Source organism: Capsaspora owczarzaki (assembly GCF_000151315.2).
Source record: "Capsaspora owczarzaki ATCC 30864 unplaced genomic scaffold supercont2.6, whole genome shotgun sequence".
Classification (NCBI taxonomy): domain Eukaryota; class Filasterea; order Ministeriida; family Capsasporidae; genus Capsaspora; species Capsaspora owczarzaki.
The window spans coordinates 401,537-428,326 of NW_011887297.1; the positions used below are offsets into that span (position 1 = coordinate 401,537).

Genomic DNA, 26,790 nt, shown 5'->3' on the forward strand with positions numbered 1-26,790 from the left:
GCAAAGAGGTTCGTTTGGGGGGTTTTCACATTTGGATCGAGGTATATTGGTTGGTAAAAGTACAAAGGGGCAAGGAGGTGGGGGGGGGGAATACAACAACGCAACGTGCTCAAACCAGCTCAGCAATGGACTTGTCGAGCAACGAGGAGACAGCTTCAAACAGCGTTGGGCAGTTTTGAGAAGTGTCTGTCGTCAAATCCACATTCTCCGGGACCATGAGGCGAAGCAGCGCACGCGATGCACCAGTGGTTGTGGTCGTGGAGAGATGCGCCGAGGAGGACGACGAGAAGAGCATCTGCAATCCGCCTGCGGCACCTTCCGAACCATCGACGCGCATTGCTTCCGCGGGACTTGCGTTGGTAGACGCCTCGTTGGTCGGAGGAGCTGTTTGGCCTGCCGCCGACCCGCGACCAATCACAGGAGTCGAGTCGAATTCCCATCCTCGAGTGTCGCCAGCGTACACGTCGTGTGTGATTGGAACATCCACGAACGAAGACTCGTCCTTGCGATCAATCAAACGGACCTGAAAACGATGGGGGGGGGGCGCGGGGTGGGAATAGTGCAGGTTAGAGAACGTCAGGAACGCTCATCCAAACACAGACGAGAAGAAGAAGAAGAAGAGGAAAAAAACGTACGACGAAGCGAAAGTACGCAGGAGCGACAAAAATGACAGGCTGGCCAGTGGCAGGAAGGTGCGTGGCCCACTCGAGCGACGGCGGCACACACCAGCAAATTTCAAGTCGAAGCGGCTTGGATTGGTCCTGGTCCTGTGCAGCGCAAGAACGGAAAGGCACCACCAAAAAAGAAATCAGCCGAGGATTTTACAAACGGAGCAACAACAACAACAACAACACATCGCGGAATTCTAGAGTTACCAGTTGGCAGGAAAGCAACTTGAAGAACTGGGTGCGAACAGTATCGGGAACTTGAGCAAGCCTGAGCATGGCAACAAAGGCGTGTGGGCGTCGAAGCCACTTTGAAGACTACAACGCCAATCGCAACCACAAACTACAAGTCAGCAAAAACGCCAACGACAAAACAAAAACCACAACAACAAGCCCTTGGTAGAACACAGTACTCACGTAGTGGAGTAAATAGCGGCGCAGAAGTTGATTTTCTGCCTCGGTGACTCCCGTTTTCGAAGCCAGTTGCAAGGAAAGCGCGTTGCCCAAGTGTTCCAACGACCACGTTTCTTGCGTTTTGGTGACAAGTGTCAACGCACTGAACGGCGACGGGCAGGATAGGTTTCCGGATTTGCTCACAATCTGCAATGCACAGCAGACGTAGAACGAGCAGCGAATGTGAGCAATCCAGCCAAAAAAAAATCAAAGAGAAAATGCTGCCGACTTCACTCCAACTCGTACCTGATCACGAGAGGCAAGAATAAAAGCCTGTCGCAGGCTCACTGCAGGCAGAGAATCTTCCAATAAAGCCTCGATTACAAGCGGAAGAACGTCCCCGCGGAAGGCGACCGGCGGTGTACCCGGAGAGTGATCCGAAACGGACAGGGGCGGCAGGCCGCGGTAGAACAACTCGGCAACGCGCGATGCACCGTTCTGAGACTGTCCTGCCGTGGAATTCGATGCTTGATACACGGATTCCACGCGACTTGTGATGCGCGCGTGGAAGGCACGCAATTGTGGGAATGGCACAACTCCGTTGTCTGTCAATCGTTGAGCTGGTGGTACTTTATCTGCGCCATCTGTGAATCAAAGCAAAAAAGGATGTTCAAAAAATGAGTCGCGGCTTTTGGTGCACAAGGAGCTGAGCCGCAGCGACAATCTGGTCAAACCACTGACCGTGAAGTGCAACAAAGCCGTTCGGAAGAATGTACAGCACAACGGAGAAGACGCCCCACAGAACCAGAGCAACGGAATCGATGGCATGAGGCAGAACAATGAGAGGCGTAGTTGACCGGAGCTGGCCAATGCAGCTGATTGACGGTGGAGCGGAGGTATGAGCCAGCAGTGCTTGCAGCGGTGCGAAAGTGATGAACAGATTCTGCGCAGCAAATCATCCAACAGTAAGACTCCTAGCACAAACACACAACCAAAAGAGGAGAGCACGGCGCCGACAACAAACCGGGTGGGCCCTGCGCCCTACCTTCAACAACAAGGTCAGATCGAAATGCCCGTTCAAATCGCTTTCGAGGAAGGGTGCAATCAACGAGTGTGGATTGTCGGCAGCCCCGTCCGACCCGCTCGTGCCAAAAGTCACAACGTAACGCAACGTTTGCGAATCAAAGCGAATGCTTGCAAACAACGAGTGGGTGACCTCGTTCACCACGCGTCCGTAGGAAATCACCAGCGTACGCATGTCAAAGGACGAAACCACGAAAAACCCGCCAAAGAACGATGCGGCCCAAAGAGCTGGGGCGCCCTTGGACGCGCAGTTGGGAAGAAGCACGCTGCCAGTTCGCCGAACGATGGCTGAAAGGGCCTCCTCGTTGGTGGATGCGTCGTTGGCCGCTCCATTGGGCTCGGAATCAAGTCCACTCGCGGTTGTGTCCAACAGCAGGCGGAGCGGAAGCGCCAAGCGGAGCATGATGCACGCCGCTCTCCACTCTTGCAAAAATCGGTGTCCTGCCGAGCTGAAGCTTGGGAAGACGAACGAAAGGCACTCGTTCCCGCCGTCGGAGCTGCTGCTTGAAGACCGTTGCAAGAAGCACGGCATCCCGGACTGCACGTTCGAGGACTGGTTGAGTTCAAAGCAGCCGCGCCCGAGCAGATAGGACGCGTCTTCGTGCAGAAGCATCACAACGCGCCATGCGTCACCCCCTGCATCGAGAGAAATAAGGCCCGAGCGGATGCAGGACGACAGGTTGCTGAGGGACATGTGATCGCGAGAAAACAACGACGCGGCCAGTCTGGTGGCAGTCGCAGGGGTCGAACTTGCGCCTACGCCTGCAGCAGCAGCAGCGGCAGCAGCAGCAGCAGCAGCAGACCCGAGTGCTGAAGTTCCCAAAGCCAATACACCGGAACCGGTCGCTGCCACGCCAGTTGGGTGTCCACCAGCCGCTCCAGCACCAGAGGTCGGTCGCTGCTGGAACGCAGTGCTGGGCGCGGGTTCGAGGGATGGGAGCACAAGAATGCTCAAATGTAGTGACAACGTGACGGGGCGCAGCGATGGAGACTGCAGTGTCATGGATGCTGGCAGACCACTGCTCGAGGTCGAGCTCCTCGCGGCTGTTGCAGCCAAAAAGTCTTCTGCCAGCGCAGGCGCGACCCAAACCACCAGCGGCGCGTGAGTCGCGTTGTGGTCGTTCACAATTCGTGTCGTGATACCAGCATGTTGGAACGAGTCCATGAGCGTCAGCAACGGCAGGTACACTCTGCAGAACTCGAGACGTGACGTAAACAGCCGACGCGCAAACAGCGTGGCATGTTGCCACGACCCGCTCACGCCCTGTTGTGAAAGAATGGGGCGCTCAGAAGACTGGGCACCACTCTGCTCGACAAGAAGCGTGCGCTCGCGCTTGACAGCCTGCTGCAGCGGGTCTGTTGCACGGCGCTTGTTTTGCGACCGCGATGCTGCCTTCCGGCCCACAATGTCTGCAAACTGCGCACTGGCGGCACTTTGCGTCACAATTTCCATGATGGCCTGGTCGACTGCAGCAATGTCGTGTGCCTTGTACACGAGCTCGACGGGTTTGAGCGAGTTGTTCGACCCAGAGGCCCCGCTCGTTGCACCCGCGCGCGACGAATAGGAGACGTCGTCGCTCGTCATCCACGGTGCAGAATCTTGCATGACGCGGAGCAGGTGCAGGCGCTCGGAAAAGTCCTCACCAACGTCGACCACAACAAAGTGATGGGTGTGGTGGGGCAGTTTGAGGAACAAGCGATTCTTGCTCAGTGTCGCGAGCAAATCGTGCGGTGAAAGTGGAAGGTGTGTCAGCGGCTCAAAGCCGAGTCTTCGGGCGTCGTGCTCGCAGCGGGCGAGAATGGCAATCTGCCGCATGGCGCTCAGCACATCACCAATCGAGATTTGGCTGTTGTTGAGCTCGCGCTCCAAGACGGCGATCTGCTGCTGAAAGCGCTTGCTGTTCACTGCAGCAAATAAATTGGCCCCGACGGAGTTTGCCTGCGGCGAGGTGGCGGAGCGAGTTGGGAGTAAGGTTGAGTGCTGTTGTTGCTGCTGCTGACTGGCCTCTCGCAGCAGGTAGCGGCCCGTTCGCGAGTCAACCAGCAAAGAAAAGTAGCTACCACTGTAGTAGCGAACCAGGAGGGCAGACAACGGTGCCAATTCGTCAATTTTGTCGACTTGCTCCAGCGATGATTCTAAGCGAACAGGAAAAAAACAAACCAAAAGGGCAAGACATACTCAGTGAACATGTCATGGAGTCAAGACAAAACGCAGGCATGTCAAAACAAAACGCAGACATGTCAGGTTACCTCGAATTTCAGTGACATCTTCGGAATAAATAAACTCTGAAAGTTGAATGCGGCGCAAGCGATGGCACATGGCAAGCAGCTTGGCGTGTTTGTGGTAGAATTGGGCAACTTGGAATAGCCGCTCAACGTTGAGATGATACATGGGCAGGTCGGTCTCCTACAAAATGACAAAGGTGAGACAAATTCGACTCAACCTCGAGCATCAATGCGCACAGCATCAGTTGGCCTCTTCTTACATGAATAGCCTCTTCGGTGCGCGGGTGGATTAAGGGAGGAGCGTGCCGACAGCGCAGCTTGCCGGTTTTGTCGGAAGGGAGCAGAACAGTCAGGCTGTGTTCGGTCACTAGTGGAGGGAGGTAGACCGCACTAGGCTGCACGGCACCGCCGGCGCGATGAGCTGCTGCTCCACCTTGACCGTGAGCAACTTCGAATTGCGCGAGCGGGCGTTGTGACTTCCAGAATGTCAGAGCAAGAGACTTTTCGGGTTCAAACGCCAACGCAACATGGTTGTACCAGGTTGAAACTTCAAGACGATGCGCCTGTTGGTGTAGTGAGACGAGTCGCAAGGATTGGGCGAAGGCGTGGAGCATGTCATACACCTCCTGCAGGGGCTTTCGGTTTCTGTGCAAGAATAGTCGGCCCTGGACGAGTTCAAGCAGCCCGGCCAGTTGCCGCGGTGATATCAAGTCGAATTGGTCTGATGCGGTAGAGGAGAAGGATTTGTTGGGGGTGAGGGGGTTGCTCGAGATGGAAAAACAAAAACGAAAAAAGAGCTGGACAGCAACAACAACCACAACACTCATTACCAGCAGGATTATCTCGCGTTTCGCTCTTCTGACGCGGCGAAGGCACAAGCAGCTCAATGGAGAGGATGCGCCAGAACAAGCTCTTTTCGTTTTCACCATCGATGGTCAATGCAATCTGAAAAATTGTCAGGCATGTTGAACACCGTGAGCAAGATCTACGCGCATACGCTCAAAACGATACAAAGCTGTGCAGGATGCGACGACGTGGGATTGGTTACCTTGAATTCGTAAGGGACTTCCAGCCAAACACGACCGTCGTTGACCAGAACTTGGCTAAAACCGTCTGGCACGAACGAGTCGACCAGCAGAATGCGGACAACATCGTTCAGCTGTTGGTACACACGCCGAATGTCCTTTCTATTCACCGTGATTGGCGGCACGATATCCTGGAAGCGCGTGGGAGAAGGCGGCGAAGCAAAACCAAAAAATTGATGAGCGAACAAACGGGTTTTTGACGAAATCAATATTCAGGTATGAAGCTTTACCGAAATCGCTTTCGGCATGCGAGTATATGACCCGGTGGAAAGTACATCGATTGCTGTCGAAAGCGCAAAAGCGGGCGTTCTAATGTGGAAATGCAAAACGAGGTCAGTTTCAAACGTTCTCGCTGCCAAAACAACCAGGGGATCGATGCGACGTACCGCGCATGCCCCAAATTACGATGCGTCCAGTACAGCGCATCGGCGGCAACCGTGAAACAAGCTGTTTGACTGTCGATGAATCGCATCAACTCCTGCGCAACGTTGAAACAACAAAACGAGTGAGTGTTCGCTTGCACTTGCCAACTTACTCGGACAGCCAAGCAAGAAATCGAGAGCACAGTGATGCTCTCGTTGCTAATCATCACGCCAACCTGTTTTTGGTCGTAGCGTGATCCTCCGAAAGCTAAACAGGCATACTTACCCAGACAGACTTCGTTTCGGCTGCCTTGGAAGCCCACTTGACGACGACGAGCAGTCGCACAAACATGCCACGCGTCCGCTGGACGTAATCAATGATTGCCATCTTGCGTTGCTTGTCTGGGAACTGCGGCAACCTGTGATGCATGCATGGACGTGGGGGGGGAGAGGATGAGCCGGATCAGCTGCGATCAATGGCGAGATCTCGGGCGCTTCTCTCTGTGGTCGTACAGTTCACTGAGCTTCATGAGCTCGCCGTGCGCCTTCTGGAGGAGCATCTCGACGAGTGCCGAGAGCGGGACGGACGGTCGGAAGGGCACCGCGGCCATCGGAGCAGCAGCAGCAGCAGCAGCCGAGACTGAGGCTGAAGCGCCAGCAGCAGACGAAGACGCCTCGGCAGACTGCATTGCCCCAAAACAACGAAGACTGAAGTGAGATTTTAAATGGAAATAGAATAGTGAGTGACGAAAGAACAATAATAACGATTTGGAAGAATACAGAAGAAGAAGATTCCAGTGGAAGTGAAGTGACGTGAAGTGAATGAACGTGAAGTGAGTGTGTGAGTGTGTGAGTGTGTGCAGATCGAAGTGTGTGAAGCGAGATGACGGGAGTGAAAAATGAGTCGCTTTGAGTTTCGGTGCTGAGAACTCTGAGAAAATCTGAGATTCAGTCCTAAAACCCCTTTTGGACAACTCCGATTCGGATTGTTGAGCTCTACCGGCGACCGTTGGATTCGATTTGACTTCGTGAACGACTCGCTGTGACAAATCCATACACAATGGCAATGGCAATGGCAGGACTGGGAGTGGGACTGGAGGAGCAGCCGCGATCGTTGGCGCTCATCGCGTTGTTGCGGCAGTTGTCGACGCTGAGCGCAGCATTGGACGAGGTATTGCCTCCCTCAACAACACCCCACTCGAACGTGAGTGACTAGAATCCGAAATTGCCGAGCTTACCTTTTGTGCCATGTATGTAATGTATGTCTGGGTCCAATTGGAGCAGACGACGATGCGGATACGGCAGGTCGAGCAGGACGCGCAGACTGCCGACGCCGCGCACGCCACAGCGCAAGCAAGCAAGACGGAAGCACTGCAGTCGCTTCAGACACACATTACAGGCTTACTGCGCAAGAAGGCCGAGCTCGTCTCGCGACTGCAGGCGCCGATCATGTCGGACGGGCTTCGCGTCGATGCCGCCTTCCACAGGTCAGCCGCTCTCACTGTCGGCTGTAGATGTGGGATGTTGCTCAAAAACAAGTATTGTCATCATTTGCATTTGGCGCCCTAACTGTTGGACGTTTGGCTTGCACAGCGAAACAGTCTCGCTGTTTACAACCATGGCTCAATCCTTGCAGCATTTGTCGGAGCGGCTCAAAGACATGGCGTGGATGAGCTCGTTCTCCCTTGCGGATGGTCGCTTGGTAAGAATGGCAGAATGTATCAGGGCGTTGGTTGCGACATGTGGCAAGTTTTTGGTGCTGACCCTCAGTTTTGTTGTGTTTGTGCTGCAAGGAAACGGCGCTCGATCATACTGCTGCAGTCATTTCAACCTACCAATCCACGTTCCAAGCATCAGTACAGCTCCAGCAAGCTGTGGCGTCATTGGCGGGGTCCACTGCATCCTCCGCAATGCAATAACGCGCAAGCGTTTTGGTGCGATTTCCGCAGTTGTCGCAATTGCCGCATTTTATTCAGTCTTGTTTTCTAGTGACGCGGTGAGCGTTGTGCCAGTCGCACGCATGATACTGCGCTCGGTGATTCGCAACGCATGACAATTGGAGTCTTTTTGATTGATTTTCAACGAAAACCCGATTGCCTCGATCGTTCTGCCGGCATGTGCCACTGCCATGTTGTGAGCTCGTCAATAACATTCCTCTCTTGATTCCAGCACCAACGCTCCTTCACACAAACTCCATCACAACTTCAACATTCTCAGCATCCAAACCAAATTCTTGGCATTGATCGTCGCTCCCAATCACTCCTCTTTTTTTGAATTTTTTTTTCGTCTTCTTTATTCCTCATCTCCTAGCTCACTCTTTGTATTTGCTGACTGACCATGTCCTTGCGTGGACTAAAGCGCTGTAACCGCAGCAATGCACTTCCCTATCAATTTTTGTTCCAATGGTGTTCTCACTGTCTTTTGCCCCTCGTCCTCCGTCTCGCTCCTCCTCCTTCCTCCTCCTTCTCATAGACGTCGATCTGCGACGGCGCAAACAGTCCGGCGCCGCGCCCGTCTCGTCCTCCTCTGCGTCGTCGTCGTCCTCGCTCGCAAGCGGCGGCAGCAGCAGCGGCTCAGTCGGATCTGCGCTCTCCTTCCTCAGCACGGCATCGTCCGCCACAGACTCGGACGACCTGCTTGCAGACGACTTTCAGCACCTGGATATCTCGTCGCGGCGGCTGCTCTCCTCGCTTCAGGTGAGGACGACCCGATTTCTCAATCCGTTTTGCACTTGCCATTATTCGTACTCGTTCCATGACCGGATGCTAACTCCCCCTTGTTGGACCCCCTTTTGGGCTCCTTTTTGTGTGAACAGGAGTACACGACGCTGCTGAGCCAGCTCGCCACCTGCCAAACAAGGCTCGGCGCAGAGTTTGTCGAATTGTTTGCAGACACGCCATTGTGGGAATTTAGCGTGCGCAATCGGGAAGTCCTCGACACGATTGGCAACCAAACAGCTCAGCTTGCCATGCATGTTCGTGAGAAGGTGTGTAAACGTGTGGTGAACGTGTGGTGAACGTGTGATTTGGCAACATTTGTCTCGGATGTTCTCACGCGAATCTACAAACAATCGCCCGGCAGGTCGTCGAGCCATTCAATCACCTCACTTCCGCATTTCCAGGAGTGAAAGAGGCCTTGGAAGAACGGCAAAAGCTTGTGGCGGCGTTTGAGAAGGCGCGCGACCGCTTTTTGCGCCACCGAGCCGCTCAGCAGACAGTCGCCTCCATCCAGACTGGAATTCTGAGCGGCAGCACTGCCATTTTGACCGCTTCGCCGCCGTCGACGATTATGACGGGTGGAGTGTCAACCACTTTGACGACTACCAATTCTTCTTCCTCCTTTGCGCCTGGAGCTGCTGGCGCTGCTGCCCAGTCACCCGCCCCTTCACAGCCAGGCCATTTGCAGCAACAACCACAGCTGCAACCAATGCAGCAACAGCAGCTCTCCGACGACGAAGTGATCAACTCGCTCACCGCGGCGAATGCAGCCACTCCCGAAGAAATCAAGCTCGTCAGTACGCGCGATGCTCTGGCCAACGCGACTCAGCGCACCATGGCGCAGTTGGAAGTCGTGCTCGACCGCCGGCTCGACACGTTTGCTCCGTGCGGTGTGCTGTTTGCCCAGTCCACGGCGCAGTACTACCAGACCTCGTCACAGTGCATCAACAACTTTACGTCGCACTATGTCAACAATGCACTTCACGACGCCATCAACGATGCCCTGTCTTTGGCAACGACGGGTCCACAGCCAGCGGCACAGCCACAGCTGAGTGTGCCTACGGGCGTTCTGTCTCGCGTGCTGCCGCAAATGACCATCACACCAGCCATGACAATGCTTCCGCCGTCCTTCTCCACCCACCGCGCGACGCTGACCTGGCTGGCGGCCAGCCATGCCAACCAAGAGCTGCGCTCCTTCTCGCACATCTCGCGGGAGGAGGTCCACGATTTGGCCACGACCTCGCGCGCCTCCATGATTGACCTCGAATCGGTGAATGGGCGCATCGACGCAGAGCTTACCCGTTACCTGCATGAGTTTTCCCGAGCGCCCGTTGGCAGCATCACCATCTACAATGGTTTTCATCGCAATCCCAAGGGCATCCAGCTTGCGCTCCGCGACTGCTGCACTGCTGTCGAAGCAGAGGGTGCGGGCACCGCCGTTGGCCTCGAATTGGATGCCAACGAGTCCTCTCGGCGATTTTCGTCGCAACTGGTTGTCGTGGATGAGCCCCTGGCGGGCAGTCCTGCGAGCGCGGAAGCCTCCGTCAATCAGCAACGCGAGAACGCCCAAGAGCAACTCGAGCGTGATGTCGCGCGGCTTGGTTACATCGTTGGTGAGTTGGCACAAAAACAAAAAACAGAGAGAAAGAGGGGTTTTTTTTGTGATTGGATTGTACTCACAGTGGCTTTCTTTTTGGTGGCGGCACTTTTGCCTTGCAACAGGACCGATGGTGCTCGAGGCGACGACAGATGGCAACAATCGGCAAAACTTTGAGGAAAAGATGCACGCCATCCGCTCTCTCCTCTGCCAGCAAAACCCAACCCTCGCTTCGTTGGTTTCGTCCGCTGACCTGGACATTTTCTTGCGTCGAGTCATGCTCGAGAGCAGTGCTACAGTTTCAAACTATGCCGCCAAGACTGCTGTGCAGCTCTTGTTTGGCAAAGCTCATTTGGTAATGAAATGCGAGTTGCTGCTGTTGCTTTTTTGCTGCTGTTGTTGCGAGAGAATGCTTACATGGCTGCACCCTTGATAAAAACAGGTACTCGTCAAGCCGAGCAATGATTCCGAGGACATTCATCCTGTGTGCGTCGACGTTGCCGGCTCGACCCTCAAAATGCATTGCCCTTCCACTTGGTATGCGTCGCGGTCGCTCGGCACGTGGTGATTCGTTGATGGTGCAACACTTTCTCTGACCTGCATTGCCGATCTTGGTTGGTTTTTGTGGAATTTTTGGTTTGTTTTGCGTCCTCAGGTACATTGTGGAAGACTTGCCATCACTCTCGCTCCTGTCGCGCAATTTCGACCCAGACGACGCACTTGGCATTGTGGACGCAGTTTATATTGCAACGTGCGACGTGTTTGACTTTGTCGACAATGATTATTCGGCCACCAAAAGCTTCCCGCTGCCTCAAATCGTGGTTTCGCGTCGCTCGTCGGGCGTCGACGCGACCCCGCCTCTGCAGCCGACGTCCGGGTCTGGCTCGACCTTGACGTCTCGGCCCTCGCTTTCACGCAAGGTGGACCGCATTCTGGCGAGTGCAAAAAAGCTGGGCCGGTCGACTGCCGCGCGCATCAACTCGAGCACGGGAAGCGGCTCTGCCTCTCCATCTGTAGCATCGCCTCATTCCTCTGCCTTCCTCACGTCCACGTCAGCCGCATCGGATGACGCGACCTCGGCAACCATGACTCCCACGACGACTGCGCCGGCAACACCAATGTCGGTGCCAGTGGTGGACTTGCTCGCTGGCGACAACCCACTGGTCGATGTCAGTCCCACCGCGGTGCCGCCGCTCCGGCCCCTGCCGCCCCGTGCCGAGGCATTCTCTGCAAAACCATGGCTTCCTCCGCCAAAGCCCCCGCGCACGGCCGCCAAAGCCGAAGTGTCCAAGGTGGTTGATTTTTTATGTGATACGGACCAGTCGCTGCTCCAGCCCGCGCGACCCGTGAGAACGTCCGTAAAGTGAGTGGTTTTTGCTGATTGTTTCTTGGTGTCGGGTTTTCTTTGTGAGGCTGGCTGTATCATTGATTGACGATGTTTGGGTTTTTTGTTGTTGTTGTTGTTAGCATGAGGCTATCGCAAGACAGCTCCCTGAGTGCAGAAGATTTGACATCGATTCTGGATGCCCCGATCGTAAGTCGGTTGTGGCAACAGCGTGCTTTGGCAGTTGATGCAGCATTTTAGTATTCACCTGTGTTTGTCTTCTGGTTTTGTTCCTCTCTTCCCCGCCCCCCCACCTCCGCTTAGCCTGAACTCGAACCTCCAGGGAGCGTCGGATCAAGTCGACGTGGAAGTTCGAAAAACCTGTGGGACGTACAGTGGGAAATTATGAATCGTGCCGATTTGCAAAACCGCACGTCCAATCCGGTGTCGCCACCCGCCTCTTCCCACTCGCGAGGCTCTCTCCCGTTCCGTACTTCTTTGCCAGCACAGCCAGCCGAGGCTGCTTTGCCAAGCTCGTTGCGAAAGCAGTCCGCGTCCATTGAGTCCTTTTCGAACGCCGCTCTGGTTGGATCTCCGCCTAAAGTTCCAGCGAGCGGCTTGCGTCACAGTGCAGACAGTCCTGCTCAAGTCAGCATCCCACCACCGGCAGTGCTTTTGCCAACCCCGGTCCCAGCCCCAGTATCAGCAGCAGCCCCAGCGCCTACCGCTCTTAGCGACGACGATGCTTGGGAGGCTGAATGGAACCGGCAGCAGACCCAATTGATGTAGAGGCGTCGTCTTTTGGCTGATTAGCTTTTTGTGTTTTTAGTACATTTAGAACGAAAACAAGGGGTGTTTGTTTTTCCAACGTCGTCGTCGTTGTGCGATCCAACCTGGAGGAATGGAGCGAATCGTTCGAATTCAAACACAAATTTCTGTCCATTATCTACTTGTACTGTACATATCGAAAGGATGTGCCAATTCCCAGTTTGTCGCCCGGTACATAACTGTTTCATTGGACCTTGCTCAGAGTCAGTCTGAGATGCTTTGTGCCTGCCCCAAATCCAAATGCTGCTCACTCTTTCCGCATGTCGTCCGGCCGGCGTCGCGCGGAAAAGTCGCTCGTCTGCCTGCTGCAGGCGCTCCACGGTCAACGCGTCTCGATTGAGCTGCATCGCGACATGCTCGCAACTGGCGATGTCGACGAGGTCGACGTCCACATGAAGTAACGAGCGCTCTCTTCTGCTCGTGTCGGGGTTTCGCCATTGAGCGAGTTCTCACAACGCCATGTCGTACTGCTTTCATTTTTTAAAGTGTTTTGCTGTACAATGTCGTTCTAGAACGCCTGGGCCATGGCGCGGAGCAGGTAGTAAGCTCAGTTTCTTTGGTCTGGTCGCTTGCTGCTCATGCGCCAATCTCGCTCACAATGACCATCACAACCTGAAGACTCGGGCTTCACATTTCGATACGTTTTTTGTTCAGGCAAAGCACATCCGTTATGTCCACTTGCCGGACGAGTTTGACGCCATTCAAGCACTCAACTATCGGGTGAGATTTTGGTTTTTGCATTATTGTTGGATTGAATCTTCAACGGCCATGTCTGAGCAACATCAACCGTGCACTTTTTTGTCAATCGATGTAGCTTGCAGAAGTCGATCGGATACGGCAGAATGCGAGCCGAAAGAAGCGCACACAAGTCCAGTTGCCGCCAAAATTGGCGCCAATCATTGGAGGTCGGCCGCCACCAGAGCTGCTGCCAGAGTACGCAGCAGCTCCGACCGCAACATCTGCACCCGGAGCTGGATCCAAGCAGGCAGCTGGGTCTGGAGATATTTTGCTGGATGAATCAGCGTCGTTGTGGGATGATTTCCAATGAGCGGAAAGAATCTGGCGTTTTTGCACCGATTGGTCGTGAATGTGGAGCAAGAGATCAGTTTTGTCCTCGCCAACTGAATTACTCCATCCGAAAGCGCGTTATTGTACACGAAACCAAGAAGAATCACAAAAGTACTCGCGCATTGTTGACTTTATGTTTAATGGTGTTACATCAACGAATCCTGCACGGCTTCGTAGCACTGTGGTGACAAGTACTCGCGCAGCTCTGACTTTGTCAGCCACTTGAACTCGACGTACTTGTTGGGGTTGACCACCACGGGGCCATTGAGGAACTGACCGCGGAAGAAGAACACCTGCAAAAAGGGACCAACAAAACAGAGAAAAATGAGTCAACAACCAATCGTTAGGCAAACCACATGACGACAAAGAACACGGAGGGTTTTGAATGCGCAGACTCACCGATGCCTTCAGACCAGCGTTGGCCTTGGCCTTGGCGACCTCGGCAGCGTCAAAGGCGGTGCCGGCAGCAGCAATTGCTGCTTCAACTTGCTGAGGAGTCGCCTTTGCCCGGCGAGCGGTCAAGCTGGCCTCATTCATGTGTTCTCGGCGGCTCATCTCGCGCTCGGCAAGCTCCGCTGGGGACGCGGGCCATGGCTCCTTGCGCAGCTTTGGCAAAAAGGCGGGCTTGTAGCTGCTCGGCAGCTTGTATTGAATCGCGGCGCATGGGCCAAATCCCCACCACTGGACCTCGGCATTGTTGCCAATGGCCTGACGCGAGACACGGTGCGTGCTCTGGATCAGGTACTCGTTCAAGAGCCGGTTGCCCTGCGGGAACTGCCAGGCGTGGTTTTTGCGGTCCTTGCGGACAATCAGGTAGAGGTGCTGGTCGAGCTTGCGCTTGAGCGAGGTTGTGTCGTTTGCAGCGTCGGCGGCGGTCGTGCGGCTTGCAGGCTCAAAGCCAGGAGGGTAGGTCTCTCGCGGCGGATCTGGGAGGCCGTCGGACTGGTTCCACTCGTACTCGGACAGGCCATTCTTCTCGGACTGCATCTTTTCATCAAACTCGACCATGGCGATCTCAATTGCATGCGGCGTCGGCACAATGACGGGGTACCGCTCGACAATCAGGCTGACCTTGATCACCTGGCCGTCCTCGCCCAGCTGGGCCTCTGTGAGATCGGGCAGCGTTATTTGTAGTGGCGGAGGGGGTGCTCTGTCCTTGGCTTTGACCTTCCAGTGGCGCTTGCGGGCCATGTCTAACGAAAAAGTCAACCAAAAGCAAGGTGAGTGAAGAGTTTGGCCCAGTCCAGCATGGTCCGCCCGTCGCAATCACAATCGTGGTTTCCGCAGAGTCCACTTTTTGGTCGTAGTTGAAATGGTCGCCGTGCACAGAGCAGCGGATCATTGAAACAACAGCGAGAGCATGAAGAGAAGCGCGTGGAGAGAGAGAGAATGCTCGACCAAAGCACTACTCACAGCGAACATGGCGGGGTGCAGCAAGACCGCCTCCGTACAGTGCAGATGCTGTGACTGCATTGGTGGTGGTGATGGGGGCGGTGGCTGAGGCGGCCGCGGCAGAGGTGAGCCGAGGGAGGACGGCAAGCTGCGAGAGAGATCTCGCCTTTGGCACAATCAGGAGACTCGGGCTCGATGGGCCTGCTGAGGCCGAGATGCAGGACGACGACGATGTGTGTGCGAGTGCCATGTGGGACATGGCCTGGGTCGCGGTGGCGGTGGTGGTGCACTGCCGAGTCGCGCTGACGAGCGTTCGCTGCAGCAGCATTTGGATAGAAAAGACTGAATGCGATTTCCCTCTCGTTTGTGAGGATGGATCAGAGTTTGGCGACATGCAAATGTGGCGTAGAACACTGAATAGAATTGAGCATCACAGCTGCATTGGAGGAGCAGGGATTCGTTGAACGTTGAATTTGGCTGAGCTCGGCGGTTTTGCTCCTGCCACCTGTGGGCGCGGTGAAAATGTACACAAAAGAAGCAATGTCGCTGCAAGTGGTTGAGAGACTCGCAGTAGCATCAGCAAGCCTCAGCGAGAATCAGGAGGAAAGCTAGACGAGAAACACCGCCAAACATCTCCGAACGCTTTTTGGCAACGATCAGTCCAACGAACCACAGAACAACGCGGTTCACAAGCACAAGCCAAAAGACTCATTGTGTGCTTGTTCACTTTGCTGTTGTGGCGTGCAGTGATGACGCAGCTGACTATGCATTTTGCAGAGCAGCGCCTCGTGAAGCGTTTCAAAAGTTTGGCTTCTCAAAACGCCCAATGCGGATTTCGGCTCAGTTATTTCCAGTCCTTCTTTTTTTTTTTTTTTTTTTTGGTCCTTGTGTTTTACCAGTCTTTGAAGTTTTTAACAAACACACAGAATGCCTGCCGATACCCTTCCCGAAGTTGCACCCTCCATCTCGCCAGCAGAGTCTGCGGCGACTGAAAAGCTGCCGGCATCAGCGGCTTCGGATGAAACGCCAGCCGAGCAATCTGGACGCGTCTTTGTCGAGCCTCCTGAGCCCTCGACGACGGATGGCATGAAAGCTGAGGATCTCGGCCGAGACGATCGCACTGGTGAGTGGAAGCTGCCAGTCAGTTGATGAGATGGGTGCAGCAGCACAGTTAAACTGTTGTTAGACTGTGCAACAACAAACCGAGAAGCGTTTTTGGGTTTTTTGTTTTCGTTTTGCAAAGATTTTTATTTCAACGCTCAACTCCGCCCCCTTATCCTCCAATACTGATCTGATTGTACATCTGTAAACCGTCTACCTGTTGACAGTTTTGATTCTGTGCCGCCTCAAGGAAGGCAGTCTGGCGCAGCAGCTTCGTGAAGAGCATCTCGCAGCAGTGGCGCGCTCTCAGAACTCGAGTGACGGACGACTACCCGCTGGCGAGCGCCCCATCCTGCCAACCAAAGGAAACAAGATGAAGAATCTGCGCACGGTCGAGTGCGCTCTGAATCAATGCTGGGGCTTTGCAGTGCTGCCAATCAAGCCGGACCCGAAAAGCAAGGACGTCCACAAGGCCGCCGCAGAAATCCTGGACTGTCATGTGGAAGAAGTCTACGTGCAGCACATTTCGCAGAATGTGTTTATTGTGTGCGACGCAGGTCTGATGCCGGCGTTGCTTCCGCTTGATCTGCATCACCAAATGCTGCAAATTTCTCGGTCGAATCAACAGCAGCAGCAGCAGCAGCAGCAGCAACAACAGTCGGCTCAGACCGCGCAAGAGTCCAACTAGAATGTGTGTGTGTGTGTGTGTTGATGCGTTCATATGACGCGGTCATGGTTGTGCATGTGTGGAATAAATGTTTATGGATTTGCCCAAACTAAGCGAACGGTAGTCGTTTATTTGTTGAAACCAACACACTGCTCAGATAATGCCGCCGGTGAGCTTCCGGGCGCCACTCCGCCGACCAGCGAACAATCCAAGTCAAAGTGAGCCATGGTGGTTTGTGGTGTTGCCGACAGAATCAAGTGCGTCGCTTCCGCGGAGAGGACGAACCACCGTAACAGGCACCATCAACGGGCGGGCCCCGTTCCAAGCGACCCTGGAGCCCGACGGCCAGCTGAGCCACTGGCTGAAGCTGAACGACGAGCTGCGCCGGGCAGCTGGTGCAGAGGAAGGCGACACGGTGGCTGTCGAGCTTCGTCCGGTTGAGACTGAGCCAGAACCTCAGATTCCCGACGACCTCGCAGCGGCACTCGCGGCAGCCCCACAAGCAGCCCGCGATGCCTGGAACCAGACAACAACGATTGCGCGTGTCGACTGGATTCACTGGATGACGTCCGCGAAGCAGCCCCGGACGCGAACAAAGCGCGTTGCCGATGCGTGCGACAAGCTTGCCAGCGGCAAGAAGCGGGTGTGCTGCTTTGATCCGTCGGGCCATTACAGCAAGGCATTCTGTGCGCCCGAGGCAGCCGACGAGTGAAGGGGCGAGCGAGGGAGGGATGATTTTGTTCGTGGACAGGCAATGATCGGAGATGCAGAGATTCTCCACAAGCTAAGCAAATCAAAGTCTGAGAACAACAACAGCAACAACATGTGTGTAAAAGTTGTTTGTAAATAAACATGTATTTAACTGGTGCTACAGACACTTCACGACGTTTGAATCTGCGAATGTCATTCGCGTTGGTAAGAATCCAACCCACCAGCCGTCGGTGGTGGCGCAGAGCTTGTTGCTGCACCGCTGTCGCCAGCAGCTGGAGGGGCGTGACGGCGCCGGGGACGAGTACGCAGCTTGCTGGCCAGGTAATACTTGAAATCAGGCAGTCGCTTGTTGAGACTGACGTACTCACAGTTGTGGAAGTTATCGAGTGCCTCAAATTGCTGGACAGACAGGCGAAAGTAACGCATCAGGAACAGCCGGATGGCAAGGCCGTGCGAAATAATGACGACATGCTGGGCCTTGCCATTCTCAAACTCGCGGAACAGCGACTCGAGGAAATTGCTCACCCGATCAAACACGTCCGCGCCACTCTCGCCGTTCAAAAAGCGGAAAAAGAAGGCGCCGACAAGTTCGCGCTGGGCTTGGATTGTCTTGTACCCATCAAGGGCCTGGAGATTGCCCCACTCTTGCTCGCGGATGCGCGGATCCTCGCGCATCGACACTTGGCCGGGATCAAAGTGGCGCACAATTTCGGCATAGGTCTCGCGCGTGCGTGCAAACGGCGACACGTAAAACAGCACCTTGTCGTCGCCAACCATGGCTTTGATTTCGCGACCAGCATGCGCGGCTTGCCGCTTGCCGTTTTCCGTCAGGCTGATCTGGCTGTCTGGCACCGTGGCATACACGGAGGCGTCGACATTTGCCTGCGACTCGCCGTGCCGAACCAGCACGATGCGTTTCGGACTCTTTTCGCGGTACAAGCGACGATGGTGCATGTCGACTTGCCGTGCGACATATCGCCAAAAGAGGTCGGTCCACGCCGTCGGCGGCGGAGGCTGCTGTGGGAGCGTGTCAAGCAGATAGGACACGGGAGGGTAGTATGGCAACGTCATGGGTATGCACAGCGGGTCGTTGGGATGGACCACCGGTGCCAGAGCGAGTAATGTGGCTGAATCCGGGGTGAGCGCAGAGTGGCTGAGGCTTGGAGCCGCGCCCGCAGAAGTGGGGTGCTCGTGTGATTGTGATTGTGACTGTGATTGTGACTGTGATTGTGATTGTAATTGTGACTTTGGCGGTGCTAATGACGCAGCATTGGTCGCTGCAGGACTGCTGGTAGTGACAGCAACGTTCGGGTTGGAATGGGCTTTTGCCGCTGCAGTCGCCGCGACGAGCGGATCGTCCAAGGCGGAAGGCTGGCTGAATTCGCCAAACGTTGGGGAGCCGGCGCGGGAAGGGGCCTGCGACCCTGCACGCGAATTCGACCGCGACACGAATGCAAACAGCGACGAAAGGGTCGCCGGGAGCCCTCCGAGCCGGGACCGCGGGCGGTCGTCGTTGTTGCAGGGCGGAGCAGTGACAATGACCATGGTCGTTGAGCTCCCCGCTCTGTCACAAGCACCAGAATCAGCAGTCCGACCGATGGACGATGCGCCTTGTTGCACTGTGGCCCTGTGCAGGTCGCAAAGCACTTCCAAATCCATGTCCGACGGCTGGTGCTCAGCGTCCAAGCAGAGGACGCACACGGGCGGAGTGGCACAGCGGCCATCGCCAGAAGACGAGCTTGAACCAGAAGCAGCAGCAGCAGCAGCAGCAGCAGCAGCAGCAGTTGACGAGGCAGAGTCGCGGGTGGGGCGGACAGCAACGGGGCGAGACAGCTGGCTGGCCGTGGCTGCGGTTGCGGTTAGAGCGCGCACGTTCGCAGCCACGGTCGCGGCGCCAGCAATGCATGCGAATGCCACAGCAGTCATCTCGATGGGCGAGAGCGCAGACAGGGACGCCGGTGCCTGAGGCGGATGACTCATGGACAACAAGCAGCGACCGGAATGAAAAGAGAGACTGAGACTGAGACGGAGACTGAGACTGAGACTGAGAAAGGGCAATCATCACCCAATAATTCTTCAATCCCTTCTCAACCTATACTTCTCAGAAATCCAACGCAAAGCACAATCACTCCACCTTTTCGTTTTTGAGATGGCCGTTTCGACGAGCAGCGCTGCTCAGCTGGCAGATTGGCTCCAGAACACTGTGCACTACCAGCCACCCGCCGCCGCCGCACATCCTCGGAGCACCCACGGTACAGCCAGTAGTGCCAGTGCACGCCCTGCCCCGCTGCAGCCGGACGCAGTCGAGTGGCTCTTTGGGACGAGCTCGCAAACCGACGCCTTCCTCAAGTGGCTCGTCCAAACCGTGCGCCCTGCGTCCGTCCTCTCGCCAGAAGACGCACTCGTGTATGTGTTTGTACTTGAGACTGCAGCCGCGCGATTCGCGTGTGACTGGCTCCCGTGTGCGTGGACACGAGACGGAGCTCAACGTTTCAGTTCCAACAGGCACTGTTTCAAACATTTCCCGCGCTTTTTTTTTTTTTTTTTGTTTCATTTCGTTTGGTTTTGTTTGACATGCAACAAAAGTGTTTCAGATCGAAGACGACGACGAAACACTTTTTGTTTCCAATACCAAAGTCAAAGTCGCTCCACAACGACAACATTCGGATTTTTTTTTCAAATTTCGATCGAATTGAAATTTTGCCCAAATGTACTGACTGTCTCGCATTTTTGCCTGTTGGTTGGACAGATCGCGGCAGCTCTTGGCGAACGGATCGAGATTTCTAACTGTGGGTTCCTTTTGTGGTGGATTTTGTTTGGGTAATGCTTGAATTAACCGGAATTGTTGCTTTTTTTTTGTTGTTGTTGTTGTTGTTGTTGTTGTTTTTGGCGGCTCCACAGGGGCAAGCGCTGGAACAAGCACTTGCAGCGTTGCAAAACGATGAAGACTGCGAGGACTCGGTCGAAAAGCTCGAGTATGTCGTCGTTGTTGATGTGCGTCTCAATCGTGCGGAAGCAATCTGCAACAATCTCACTTTGGCTACGACAGGAGCGATATTGCCGCGCTGACTGTCGAACTTGCGCAATGTAAACAGCAAGTTAGCATTGCATCTACGCAACGAGACAAACTCAGGTACGTGGGCTGAGCACTTGTTGCATTCGAAGAGCACACTTCAAGGTTTCTCACCCCCTCTCAGTCAACTGAGCAACCAGCTCTCAAGTCGCGCCTCGCACCTTCGGCAACTGGAAGTAGCGGAAGCAGCAGTGCTTACCGCCGACATGAAGAACTGCGAAAAGCTGAATGCCAATGTGAGGCCAACAGACAACTTGTTTTTTTCGCAAAGAAGAGACGCTCATTTTTGGCGATCGTAACGATGCAGATGAATGCCGTCTTCAATGACGTCTCCCAGGCCATTCATAAGGCGGTTGAGGCAACGAGTTCCAGCAGCAGTGAGATTGGTGAGTCCAGCACACGCTTTGCGGGCTGTTGACTGTTGTTGTTGGAGTTGTTAATGACTTGCCGTTTGTGCAATCCGAGTAGGGACAACCCTGTCGTCAATGGATTGCACCGAGTATAACGACTTTGAGCTCAAGTATTCATCTGCCATCAAGCAATATCATAGCCAGCGTTTCTTCAATGTAACTCGCATCGAGCCTTGCAGCATTTTTCCTCGCTTTGAGCAACGCTCAGTTTGATTTGGTGGGGCTATAGGGGGTTACGGAACACTTGTGCGCGACTCCTGCCTCACGGCACGAACTCTTGGACCGAATGCCGCCGGAAGCATTGCTCTTGAGTCGTAAGTTTCACTCGACACGACCCGGCTCCTGTCATGCCCTCATTTCGAGTCTTTCTGTTGTTTGTTCTACATTATAGCGGACAAACCCGAAATGAGCCATCACCAACAATCCGAGACCGAGCGGTTGGAGCATGCGTAAGACAGCACTGCTTTGTTGGATTTTTAATCTCGCCCCAACTCCTTCTCAAGATCCAACTCGATTGTCTCGATTCGACAGAATTCAAGAAGCAATTGTGGCCCATATTCAAGAGCTCAGCAATTTAGACGCCAGTGCTGCAAACGCCCAACAACTCCAGCGAGCTCTGCATGCTCTCAGTAGTCAGGCGTCGTTGTCAGCGGACGCAACCAATGCCAGGTAACGTCCAATTTCGTCGGTTGTGCACGTTCTCTCCAAACCGTATCCTGATATATTGCATTCGCTTCAGACAACAACTTGAGGACAAGCGGCATCGTGCTGAACAGGCTGATGTGCTCGCGCGAACTTTGCTCAACGAAGCGCAAGCCATGGCCGCGCCTCTCGCGCAAAAGCATACACTCCCTCTTCTGCTGACAGATTGTCGATTCAAGCTCTCGCGCCAGCATTATCTCGCAACGAATCTCGACACGGTAACAAGCTAGTTTTGTTTTTTGGTTCCGTTTTTTTTGTTTGTTTTTTTTCATTGAATCTATCTCTCGATGATGGCATCATATCCTGGCCATATGCTCACTATTTATGGCTGCTTGCTAGATTTCCAAACTACTCCTGGCGCAACAAGCTCGGCGCGAATTCTTACGCCTGAGTCTTGAGCTGGATGAAGGAACTCGCATTCACGAGCAAGGTCTCGTGCGTTCCCTTGTCGCATCGACCGAACTTGCGTCTTCTCAATTCCGGCAGCGCATGGTACAGAGCCTTGTGCAGAGCTTGAGATACTGTGCATTGCGTGTACTCACCATTGGGGGATTGCTTCCTTTTTGTGCCAGACTTTGCTGAGCGATCCACTCCTGTCCAACATTGCAGCCAACAAAAAGACAATCGATGAAAGCGACCCGACGCTCCTGCGCCTTCACGGCGTGTTGAGTCGAGGTATTGATGGGCCATTGTTTGTGTTTCCTTCTTTTTGTTTCAGCCCATGCATCATTCTCACTTTTTGGCACGCTGGTTGTCGCTCGTAGCCACGGCTGGATGGCGGTATGCATCCCTTGACAGCACTCAGGCTGATGTTGCCTCTTACGCCCAGCTGGTGCAATACGGTCGCCATTTGCAAGAGAGCACGCAATCCACCCTTCGTCGACTGGATGCCAGACATGCGCAGCGACAGCAGCATGTTGATGCCGTGTAAGTGTTGTGGGATTGCCAAGGCGTTTTGATGGTCTTCAGCATTACTTAACCTTCTCGGACTTTGTCGTTTCTAGAACAACGCAAATCGGCCAGCTCGAAAAGGTGCTTTACCAAGATGCCGCGACGCACGAAATCCGCCTTACCTCAAAAGTAATTTAGTGCAGGTGCTAGGGATAAGGTTTGCACACGGTTCTGAATGCTAACGCCTTACATTTTCTCCACCACGCACAGGACTTGCAGTCAACCATCGAAGAGTTGCTGCATTCGCTCGACCAGTTGGCCAAGGGCATGGACGAAGTCATTCAGCGACGCGAAAAATACCGACAGGTAATGCATTCATCTGCCTTACAAATCCCCCCTTTTGTGCTCAATCTCGCTTGCTCACCTTGACCTCGCGACAGGCACTCCTGGACGACCCTCTGCTGGACGCCCAACGATCCCTGTTTGTCCACTTTTTGCTCGAACCCGAGCAACTGTTGGCCAACATTAATCAACTGCAACAACGGTTGGCCAGCTATCAAGCTCGAAGCTAGCTGTGTTTGGTTTAAACTCATATAATTCAAACATTTCGGTGGTCATCCTTCCTCGTCTGTTGCCGAGTCTGCTAGTTGAAGAAACCATAATTAATGACTATAATACAAGCGAAACAAAAGAGCATTGCAACTATGCAAACCAAGCGTGTCGCATGGCGACGCGGGCAGTCGGCCGTTGACGAGGATCAATCATCAGCAGGGTGGATAAAAAGTCGACAAAGAGCGAGAAATCGTCCTGATCGTTTGGATGCACACCAGATTCCTGTAGAATGTCCCCAAGACGTCTGCTGACGGCGCGCACCAGGTAGGCTGGAGCGGTGGGGGAGTGGGGTGAGGAGGGCGACAAGAGCCCTCCGCCGCCTGCTGCCGCGGCCGTGGTCGTTGTCATACCACCCGAGCCGCCAGCTGCAACCGCGGTAGCGGTGGCGGCGGAACTCGCCTGCAGCAGCTTTGAAGGCGACGCTGGGACGGATTGTTTTTCGCGGCGGCGATCAAAGAGGAATGGAACGCCGTCGCGCACCACAAAGTAGGATGATACGGCGCTTCCAAACTGCAGCATGTCCGACGGGATGTTTCCGCGGCAGGCAATTATGCGTGCCAGCAGCGTGGCAATAGAGTCGCTGCGAAAGAGCACCCGGCCCATGAAGAGCTCGGCCAACACGCATCCCAGCGACCAGACGTCAATGCGGCCATCGAACGGCAAACCGAGAATAACTTCTGGAGCGCGGTACGGACGCGACTGAATGTAGTGCTGCTTGTTCAAGTTGACGTCCGTGACGCCCGGGAAGAGGTTGGCCGAACCGCTTGGCTTGTTGGGGTCGTCACTTGCGCTCGCATACGGGGAGAACAGGCTGCTGCCAAAGTCAATCAGTTTGACTTGTGCTTGGGAGCGGCTACGAAGCAAGATATTCTCCGGCTTGAGATCCGCATGAATAACCCCGCGGGCATGCGCAAAGGCGAGAGCCGTGAGCATTTGTTTGGCGATTTGCTTGAGACGGGCCAGCGTAAAGTACGGATCGGCTGCGTTCCGCGTGAGTTTCATCTGTTGGTAGAGATTGTGTCGCAGGAGCTCGCAAACGACCAGCAGATGCCCTCGGTACACAAAGTAGTCTGACAGCTTGACAATATGCACCGCGTCGACATCGACCCCGGCATTCAGGTACTTGAGCAAGCGGACCTCCTCGACGCCTTGGCTGAAGGCGTCGCTGGACTTTTTCAACACCTTGACGCACACTGGTGTGCCGCTGGTCAAATCGACGCAATGATACGCGCGCGAGAAGACGGCCGAGTCAAGAAGCTCGACCACTTGGTAGCGACCAGCCAGCACGTCTTGTGGCCTGATTTCCATTTCGCCGGCGCCGCCATCTGCCGGAACGAACGGAGCAGAATACGAGCCTGGAGGAAACGCGATCGCCCCTCCAAGACCCCCCGCGTTGCTCGCTGACGCACCCGCTGTAGAATCACTGGAATCCAGCCCGAGCGGCGCCTCAGTCACCCAAGCAGGGAAGACGCGATCAAAGATAAACCGGAGCGGAACAGCTTCAAAGCGCTCGAGATCCGAGCCGGTCGACGAGTAGCGGTCGCTGTTGTACTGCGAGGCACTGGCACCGGAGGAGTATGCGCTGAACGATGAGCTGCTGCTCGAGGCAAGTGGCAACTGGGAGCAGGACGAGTTTGGCGAGAGGTGCGACGACAGCGAGTCAAAGCTGTGACTGTCACGGCGGAGCGAGCTGGTCGGCACGGGCCAGCCTTCTCGGATGGTGCGCCGCGCAACGTAAGGCGACGATGGAGCTGGGTAGACTGGTGTGGATGAGCCTCCCAGCAGCGAGGTTGCACCGACAAGCGGCGAGGTTGCTTGCACCGTGGTCAGATCGTTCGCAGAGCTGTTCAGATTGTTCAACGAGCGCATCATCAGGCTGTCGGAGCTGGACGATCGCGAAGACGAACCGAGAAAGCTTGGGAACGAGGGACTGGGCGAGATGACGAGCGAGTCAAAGCTTTGGTGCATCTGGAGAGCTTGGAGGGTCTCGCGAGGCGTTGGGACGATGGACATGGACTGGGATCGCATCGATTTCGCAGAGACGAGTGGAGTCAGTACCTCCTCGAGCTCTTCGTCGTCATCTTCGCCCGATTGCTCAGCAAGCGATGACGTGCGGACGTGGGTGCGGTGCATCGGTGCAGAAGGCGTCAGCGTGTCGCCAAAGTCATCATTCTCTTCTTCTGCCGCTTCTGCTGCCTCCCTGTCTAGCGCGATGGAAGCAGCGACGGCCATGGCAACAGCAGCGTTGTTGGAAACTGGAGGGAGAAGCGCCGTCATTGTCGGAGCACTCAGAGTACGTGTGGGTGGCACGGCAGCAGCTTGACGAACTGCCGCAAAGGCTGGGGCGTCAAGGGCAACATCGACCGCGTTCACAGATGCTGACTTGCTTGCACTTGACGTCACCTCCGAGGGAATGGAAGCGGTCGGAAGAGAAGAAGAGGTCGAGGTCGGGCCAGCGATTGGCGCGGGCGAAGAGGCAGTGGCAGTGGCAGTCGGTGTGATGGCACTGGACGACAATGGAGAAGGCGTGTACGGAATGGAGCTTCCGGAACTGTGCGACCTCTGTCGCACATTGTTGCGTTTGACGAGCGAAGCGACAGCAAGTGACGGTGCGACGCCTCCTGCTGTGACTGCCGGACGGCCTCCAGCAGCCGAAGGGACAGGCGACTGCGACGGTTGTGCTGGTAAGGACTGCGAGGACTGTGCTGGAAGGGACTGCTGCGAGGCCTGGGCCACTGCAATCGAGGGCACCACCGTTGGAGCGGCAGGTGGCGAATTGGTCGTCAATAGAGGCGGTGATTGCTGCACAGCGGACTCAGACGAAACGGGAATCGAGCTTGAGGAGGACGCTGATGACAAGTTGGAAGGAGGAAGGAATGGTTGGGCAGCCGGAGAGAGAAACGGGAGCGAAGGTCGACGCTCGAGCATTCGCGCGCTCGCCAAAGGATGGCCAGAAGCAGGTCCAGTGGCCAGAGCCGTGCCGAGCGGGGAGAGAACACTTTGGGTGCCAAACGACCGCGACCGTGAATTGATGCTGCGTGGTTTGGAGAACATCTCGGAAGTGGCGGGCCACGAGGCAAAGGCGGATGGAGACAGCGGCGATGCTTCAGAGCCAGCGGCAGTCACAGCAACGGAGGAGCCCAAGTGCTGCTTGGATGCATTCGCCATGGCTGCTTGCCACACCAAATTGGGAACGCTAGGACGTCGACCGACTTGTCGAAGGAGCGCCGTCAGCTCTGCTTCGTCGATGGGCTCAAAGTTCAGATCGTCATCCACGAGCAACGACGAGTACGACCGCTGCTTGAAAATCGCGGCATTTGAGAGTTGCGAGACACGAAGCGACGTTGGCGTGGACGAAGAGCTCGACAAGGATGCCAGGGATGGTAATGAAGGGCTCTGGGTCGCTGAAATCAAGCGACCAGTCACAGTGCCCGAGCTGAACCCCGACGATGCTGCGGTGGTCGTGAGTGATGACGTGCTGGCTCGGTTGCCAGGCGGACCTCCTCCCGCTAGAGATCCGAGGAACGAGCCTGGTTGACCCGCGTCCTTGCCGTCGTTCAATACAGAGAACGACGTGCTTTTGAGCGATGACTGGCTGCGAGTGTCAATGTTTGCCAGCGACGAAGGAGGCATAGCAATGCTCTGTTCAACCCGGTCGGCGCCTTGGCTGAGCGCGCGGCGACGGATGAGTCGCTTTTGGAAAATGGTCGTGGGTGCAGCCAGCGCCTCCAACGAGCCACTTGCCTTTGTCGCACCCCCGACCTCGACTTGTAGTGTCGGTAAGGGGTATAACTGCAGCTGTGTCAGAAACGCTGCCCGCTTTGATGCGACCGTCGGACGAGTTTCGACTTGGAGACGTGTCCGGGGACAGTCTGCTTCATGG

General features: G+C 55.2%; 10 protein-coding genes across 11 annotated transcripts; 6 read left to right on the forward strand and 4 right to left on the reverse strand.

Annotated features, from left to right (window-relative positions):
* Positions 1-18: 18 nt before the first annotated feature.
* On the reverse strand, positions 19-6,517 carry CAOG_04097 (hypothetical protein). Its single transcript, XM_004347872.2, has 15 exons — positions 6,328-6,517; positions 6,101-6,233; positions 5,839-5,930; positions 5,683-5,761; positions 5,416-5,583; positions 5,198-5,312; positions 4,628-5,088; positions 4,392-4,548; positions 2,104-4,277; positions 1,800-2,001; positions 1,365-1,702; positions 1,083-1,265; positions 876-983; positions 636-767; positions 19-523 (listed from the first exon to the last, which is right to left on the reverse strand). The coding sequence occupies exons 1-15, from the start codon at positions 6,501-6,503 to the stop codon at positions 110-112; spliced, it is 4,932 nt and encodes a 1,643-aa protein (XP_004347922.1). The 5' UTR covers positions 6,504-6,517; the 3' UTR covers positions 19-109.
* Positions 6,518-6,775: 258 nt separating this feature from the next.
* CAOG_04098 lies at positions 6,776-8,034 on the forward strand (the record flags this gene model as incomplete). 2 transcript variants are annotated; one of them, XM_004347873.2, is made up of 4 exons in its annotated part: positions 6,776-6,985; positions 7,099-7,301; positions 7,408-7,516; positions 7,608-8,034. In XM_004347873.2, the coding sequence occupies 4 exons, from the start codon at positions 6,875-6,877 to the stop codon at positions 7,731-7,733; spliced, it is 549 nt and encodes a 182-aa protein (XP_004347923.1). In that variant the 3' UTR covers positions 7,734-8,034. The 2 variants fall into 2 exon arrangements, with proteins under 2 accessions (XP_004347923.1, XP_011270368.1); XM_011272066.1 differs by lacking the exon at positions 6,776-6,985 and having other exon boundaries at positions 7,071-7,301.
* Positions 8,035-8,081: 47 nt separating this feature from the next.
* On the forward strand, positions 8,082-12,307 carry CAOG_04099 (hypothetical protein). Its single transcript, XM_004347874.2, has 9 exons — positions 8,082-8,176; positions 8,287-8,510; positions 8,630-8,800; positions 8,896-10,144; positions 10,254-10,483; positions 10,571-10,665; positions 10,784-11,491; positions 11,596-11,662; positions 11,777-12,307. Exons 1-9 carry the CDS (start codon positions 8,152-8,154, stop codon positions 12,239-12,241), a joined length of 3,234 nt encoding a protein of 1,077 aa, XP_004347924.2. The 5' UTR covers positions 8,082-8,151; the 3' UTR covers positions 12,242-12,307.
* A 224-nt stretch (positions 12,308-12,531) lies between these two features.
* On the forward strand, positions 12,532-13,470 carry CAOG_04100 (hypothetical protein). Its single transcript, XM_004347875.2, has 4 exons — positions 12,532-12,677; positions 12,767-12,818; positions 12,899-13,000; positions 13,095-13,470. Exons 1-4 carry the CDS (start codon positions 12,541-12,543, stop codon positions 13,326-13,328), a joined length of 525 nt encoding a protein of 174 aa, XP_004347925.2. The 5' UTR covers positions 12,532-12,540; the 3' UTR covers positions 13,329-13,470.
* On the reverse strand, positions 13,414-15,084 carry CAOG_04101 (hypothetical protein). Its single transcript, XM_004347876.2, has 3 exons — positions 14,762-15,084; positions 13,748-14,541; positions 13,414-13,641 (listed from the first exon to the last, which is right to left on the reverse strand). Exons 1-3 carry the CDS (start codon positions 15,066-15,068, stop codon positions 13,495-13,497), a joined length of 1,248 nt encoding a protein of 415 aa, XP_004347926.1. The 5' UTR covers positions 15,069-15,084; the 3' UTR covers positions 13,414-13,494.
* A 516-nt stretch (positions 15,085-15,600) lies between these two features.
* On the forward strand, positions 15,601-16,616 carry CAOG_04102 (hypothetical protein). The gene is made up of 2 exons (XM_004347877.2): positions 15,601-15,863; positions 16,069-16,616. Exons 1-2 carry the CDS (start codon positions 15,668-15,670, stop codon positions 16,527-16,529), a joined length of 657 nt encoding a protein of 218 aa, XP_004347927.1. The 5' UTR covers positions 15,601-15,667; the 3' UTR covers positions 16,530-16,616.
* Positions 16,617-16,642: 26 nt separating this feature from the next.
* On the forward strand, positions 16,643-17,379 carry CAOG_04103 (hypothetical protein). Its single transcript, XM_004347878.2, has one exon. The coding sequence runs from the start codon at positions 16,669-16,671 to the stop codon at positions 17,218-17,220; it is 552 nt and encodes a 183-aa protein (XP_004347928.1). The 5' UTR covers positions 16,643-16,668; the 3' UTR covers positions 17,221-17,379.
* CAOG_04104 (phosphoglycerate-bisphosphoglycerate mutase) lies at positions 17,345-19,199 on the reverse strand (the record flags this gene model as incomplete). Its single annotated transcript, XM_004347879.2, has 1 exon — positions 17,345-19,199. The coding sequence occupies one exon, from the start codon at positions 19,197-19,199 to the stop codon at positions 17,412-17,414; it is 1,788 nt and encodes a 595-aa protein (XP_004347929.1). The 3' UTR covers positions 17,345-17,411.
* A 154-nt stretch (positions 19,200-19,353) lies between these two features.
* Positions 19,354-22,989, forward strand: CAOG_04105 (hypothetical protein). The gene is made up of 17 exons (XM_004347880.2): positions 19,354-19,625; positions 19,969-20,008; positions 20,121-20,194; positions 20,269-20,352; positions 20,417-20,528; positions 20,600-20,678; positions 20,761-20,858; positions 20,932-21,016; positions 21,094-21,151; positions 21,234-21,371; positions 21,442-21,622; positions 21,744-21,896; positions 21,977-22,079; positions 22,169-22,331; positions 22,409-22,484; positions 22,566-22,661; positions 22,736-22,989. Exons 1-17 carry the CDS (start codon positions 19,369-19,371, stop codon positions 22,865-22,867), a joined length of 1,929 nt encoding a protein of 642 aa, XP_004347930.1. The 5' UTR covers positions 19,354-19,368; the 3' UTR covers positions 22,868-22,989.
* An 8-nt stretch (positions 22,990-22,997) lies between these two features.
* On the reverse strand, positions 22,998-26,540 carry CAOG_04106 (protein kinase; the record flags this gene model as incomplete). The annotated part of the gene is made up of 1 exon (XM_004347881.1): positions 22,998-26,540. The coding sequence occupies one exon, from the start codon at positions 26,538-26,540 to the stop codon at positions 22,998-23,000; it is 3,543 nt and encodes a 1,180-aa protein (XP_004347931.1).
* Positions 26,541-26,790: the final 250 nt, after the last annotated feature.